This window comes from Oncorhynchus mykiss, chromosome 22, assembly GCF_057628025.1.
Source record: "Oncorhynchus mykiss isolate SJ-2025 chromosome 22, ASM5762802v1, whole genome shotgun sequence".
NCBI lineage: Eukaryota > Metazoa > Chordata > Actinopteri > Salmoniformes > Salmonidae > Oncorhynchus > Oncorhynchus mykiss.
Window position 1 is genome coordinate 10,206,695 of NC_143043.1, and position 4,632 is coordinate 10,211,326.

Genomic DNA, 4,632 nt, shown 5'->3' on the forward strand with positions numbered 1-4,632 from the left:
ACAGGGAAATGCTTTTTGTACAAAAGGGAAATGCTTTTTTTTTCTGTTGTGCTATTGACTGTACGTTTGTTTATTCCATGTGTAACTCTGTGTTGTTTGTGTTGCACTGCTTTGCTTTATCTTGGCCAGGTCGCAGTTGTAAATGAGAACTTGTTCTCAACTAGCCTATCTGGTTAAATAAAGGTGAAATAAAAATACAAATAACATTTAAAAAACAAGCAAGAGTTAGAATGTGCTTTGCTTTTCTTTTTAAATAAATCGGTCCAGCAACTAATCGGTCCAGAAAATAATCACCTATAGGATGTGGATTATGTATTTATTTACTGGGCATTTCTCTCTCTCTCTGTGTGTGTGTGTGTGTGTTCCCTAGTTTCCGGTGCCTTGCTCTCCTATACTGGCAGATGTTTCGTCTAAAGAAGGATCACGCCCTGAAGTATTCCAAGGCTCTATTGGACTACTTTAAGGTACAGACCTCACCAGCAGCTATTTTAACTGCTGGATTTAGTGTGATGCAATTAAAAGCAGACATGTTAGATTAGATTGGTTAGATTGTAAATGTGTTTTATCTGTCATCACAGAGTTCTCCAAAAGTGCCTACTACTCCCCCAATCTGGAGCGACTCGGGAAAGTAAGAAAGACTCCCTCTCTGTCTCTCTTATCCCCTCTCCCCCTCGCTCTCTTTCTCCATCACTCCAATGTATTTGTGAACGTAGTACTATGTTGATTTGACTCTCCTTAGCGAAGTATCATTGTGTTTTTCTCATTGACAGGGGCACAGGGGGACCTCCCTCGTCCCTCTCCCCCAGCCCCTCAGCCCTCACCCTGGGCTCTCACACTGGCAGCTCCCCCTCCTCCCTCATCAGCATTCCCCAACGTATCCACCAGATGGCAGCAAACCACCTCAACATCACCAACAGTGTCCTCTACAGCTATGAGTACTGGGAGGTAGCAGATAGCCTTGCCAGAGACAACAAGGGTAAGAGAGGCTACCTCTTTATTAGCAAATGAATAACTGGATTGTGTTTTATTAGATGTGATCTAACCCCCCACTTTCTCTCTCTCTCTCTCTCTCTCTCGCTCTCTCTCTCTCTCTCTCTCTCTCTCTCTTTCCAGAGTTTTTTAACTACTTGAACACCCTGTCGGGGCCGTTGACTCTCCACAGTAGTATTGCTCATGCAGTCCAGTACACCAGACAGGCTCTACAGTGGATACGCATCAGTGCCAATGTGGGTTAGTGGAGGGAGGGACGAGACCATAGAGAATGATAGAGAAAGCATCCCTATATAGTTCCCATTATGGTGTCTGTGAGCGCACCGGCAGCGCCATCTCCATTTTTAAGTAGTCAATTTTATTCTTCACAATTGGCTGATCCCTCCTGATGAGCTGGTTGTACATGACTCCAACAGGAAGTTGACTGTCACCCAGTTGAGCGCATTAAAATGGTGGATGCCCTAAATGCTGCTCCCATGCTAACATGGCCTTTTGGCCACTGGAGCCCTCTATCATTCTTTATGGGTGAGACCCAACAACCTGGCTTTTAAGGGAAGGAGGGAGAGAGGGACACAAGTGATTAGAAATTGACGATCGCCCCTGTATTCTACATTTTAAGGATTAGTACTTCAATTAATACTTCAATTCTCAGCATGTATCATAAATGATGGATTGGATGTATACACATTAGCGCCTTTCCTGGTGCTCAAAGTGCTTCACTTTGTAATGGGGGGAAGGTGTTGTTAATCCTACAAACAGGCAAAGGAACTGTTTTAGTATATCTTTACTCTTCCTCTTGGGATTCTCTGTGCAGATCTTTAAAGTTCCACATGGATTGAAGGCCTTCAAACTCGCTGCTTTACCAAACGTGCCACATATGTAATCACAAAACACACACAGAAACTGTCTAAAAAGGAAATGGAAGAGAAACATCATACAGTGCACCTGTGAGGACTTTGATTTCTCTACCGTACAAAAGGACAACAGACATATGACCTGGACTACATCTCCCATGGGCCTTACCAGGACTAATGGTTTCATTAGGGGAAAGGTGAAGTTGGGATTTTGAGTTTTATTTTGGACTGTCAGACCCCTCATCCTAAAATGTAGACCAAGTTACTGCTAGCTTCTCTGTATGACCACACTGTGAGATGGCTCTTTTAAGAACATTTAGAGATGCCTTTCATTTTTTTGATGTATTTTTATGTGCAATAGGTGTGTCAGATGATTTGTTTTTAACAAAAATACCAAAACAATGAGATTTGGTTTTGTTGCCAAGTGGATGGGCCAGCATTCATGTTCCTGTCTATGCAAAATGATTATTTATAATATGGTGTAATGTAATTATCAAAAGTTGCATACCGAATTGTATTTCATAAATGTCTTTTTGATATTGCAGTATGTATGCATCTCCATGTTTGTTGAAGCAAAGTTGGTATATGACCTCCTAAAGTCTAACAACAAGGATGTATCCCCAAATAGAACATGTTTAATGACACCTAGTAATCACTCAGATATTTCCTAAATTCTATTAGTGTCCCCACTCAACTTTCAATATTTAGATGAAGGTGTTTGTCTGTCTGTGTGTGTGTGTGTATTCCAGTTAAATGTATTTGTGATCAGACTGTGCTTCTCTCCTTCATCTCTCCGTCTGACTGACTCCCTACCTACTGGGCACACACTGGTTGAATCAACATTGTTTCCATGTAATTTCTATGAAATGACTTTGAACCAATATGGAATAGATGTTGAATTGACGTTTGTGCCCAGTGGGTAGCCTCTTTTTCTTTCTGCTCCCTCCCTCTCCCCCATCTTTCTGTCTTTCTTTCTCTGAGTAGGTTGTCTGGTAGAGCTAGATCTTTTTTCGACATCACTTATTACCCTGATGCCCTTTGCACCAATAGGAAGACTGTTATGGCAAGCCTCAGCATCCGCTGTCTGGAACCATAGCAACAACTCGGAATAGCCAATGAGACTGGGGAGGATGTAGCCTAGCCTACATCTGTCCGCGTGACAGGTGCAACGCAATGAGACCCTGAGAGGGATTTTTTAAAAGCATCAGACAGTCTATATTTAGATTTGGCTACTGTAGATGAAACACGACAGTGGAACAAACCTGAAATATCACATGTGCTTTGACTTCATGCATCGGATTTCCCGGACTGCGCTTCTGTGGGGTTAACGGGTGTATAAATTAAAAAACGAATGGGCATTGCACCCGATGACGTGCGTGGGATCAAATTGCCATCCATTCAGTGAGATCACTGGAGCAGAGATTGTAATTGAACTTATTTTGAGATGTTTAGATGTTGCTGTTCACATCTGCATAATATTGGATATACTAAAATATTAGGGCCAATCATCATAGGCCGACTAATGTTCAGCGGCTGATAACATATATTGCCACACGGTTACAACAGAGACTTTCGAGATAACGGTTTACCCATTATCAGTAGGCCTACACTGGACTGAACTGAAGTATCATAGCTCCACCGCGTTTCGGTATTCTCCGCATGTATGTCGCCCGTGCGTCATTTTGTGAAGTCTGTAGGCGTGCTGGAATAATAGCGCCATCTGCTGTCCGGTTAGGCTAGGGTTTCTGAGGACACTGGCTGGTGGCCAGTCTGCATCAAAGCACGAGACAAAATATTTAAAAGTATTCTTTCCCTGTCGCACTATCTGTCACACACTCGGCCTAGTCTACACGCAGCCCTATATTTGGACTCTGTGACTATAGTCCTCTTCTTGGCTGCCTGCATGGATTTTTTTTGCCCGAGAGCCATGGCTACCATATATTATATGCAGATTGTGTATTGCGTTTTTCCGTTTTCAAATCAAATTGTATTTGTCACATGCGCCGAATACAACAGGTGTAGGTAGACCTTACCGTGAAATGCTTACTTACAAAGCCCTTAACCGTTGTCCACTGTCATAACCAACAACGCAGTTCAGTAAATATAATTAATAAAATCTTAACTAAATAAATGAAAGTAAAAAATACAATAAAAAGTAACACAATAAAATAACAAAAACGAGGCTATATACAGGGGGTACCGAGTCAATGTGCGGGGGTACAGGTTAGTCGAGGTAATTTGTGTGTGTGTGTTTAGGGGGCCAGTATGCTGGATGCAGTAACAGTCAAAAGACCAGTCAGAGATCTGTATATAATGAAGAGTGCTCGTGTCTCCGCCTTAACAATGGGAGTCGTTGTCCCAAAGGCGGGAAAGCAGGCAGGTCCAAAATAAACACATACACACGCATTAGGCTTATTTCTGACATGTTTGACACTTCCTCTCTGGCCAAGTCAATGAGGACGTGCCATATACATTAAAACCAGGGACGTGCGTGCGTGAGATAGTGGCCCACAACATACCATCGTCCCCTAATCTCTTTGACCCAATTCCATTTCAATTTTCAGACCCTTCTCCAGTTTAAGTGGCGCAATAACTACTTCTTTATGCGGCGGAGGCGGATGAGGTTTTAAAGGCTAGGGAAAATTGGCAATGAAATGGAACGTGGCCTTTCACAGCGCTGCGTCAAGTGTAGTGTTGTTGACTCGCCACGGGGTGGCACGATAACCACAGTCAGCGGCAATGGGAGCTGTCACTGACCCGACAGGGAGGACGGTTTAAGGCGCTAAAC

The 4,632-nt window shown here is 43.0% G+C and overlaps 1 protein-coding gene across 5 annotated transcripts in view; it reads left to right on the forward strand.

Annotated features, from left to right (window-relative positions):
• The window catches only part of aff3 (ALF transcription elongation factor 3), a 31,810-nt gene extending 29,422 nt beyond the window's left edge, over positions 1–2,388 (forward strand). For 4 of the 5 annotated variants that reach the window (XM_036958600.2, XM_036958599.2, XM_090215375.1 and 1 more), the window contains 5 exons: positions 371–464; positions 579–628; positions 771–976; positions 1,114–1,226; positions 1,805–2,388. In XM_036958600.2, coding sequence (XP_036814495.1) covers positions 371–464; positions 579–628; positions 771–976; positions 1,114–1,226; positions 1,805–1,873 — 532 coding nt within the window. In that variant the 3' untranslated portion in view covers positions 1,874–2,388. Of the gene's footprint in view, positions 1–370; positions 465–578; positions 629–770; positions 977–1,113; positions 1,368–1,804 lie in introns of those variants that run through there. The other variant, XM_090215374.1, reaches the window with a different exon arrangement.
• Positions 2,389–4,632: the final 2,244 nt, after the last annotated feature.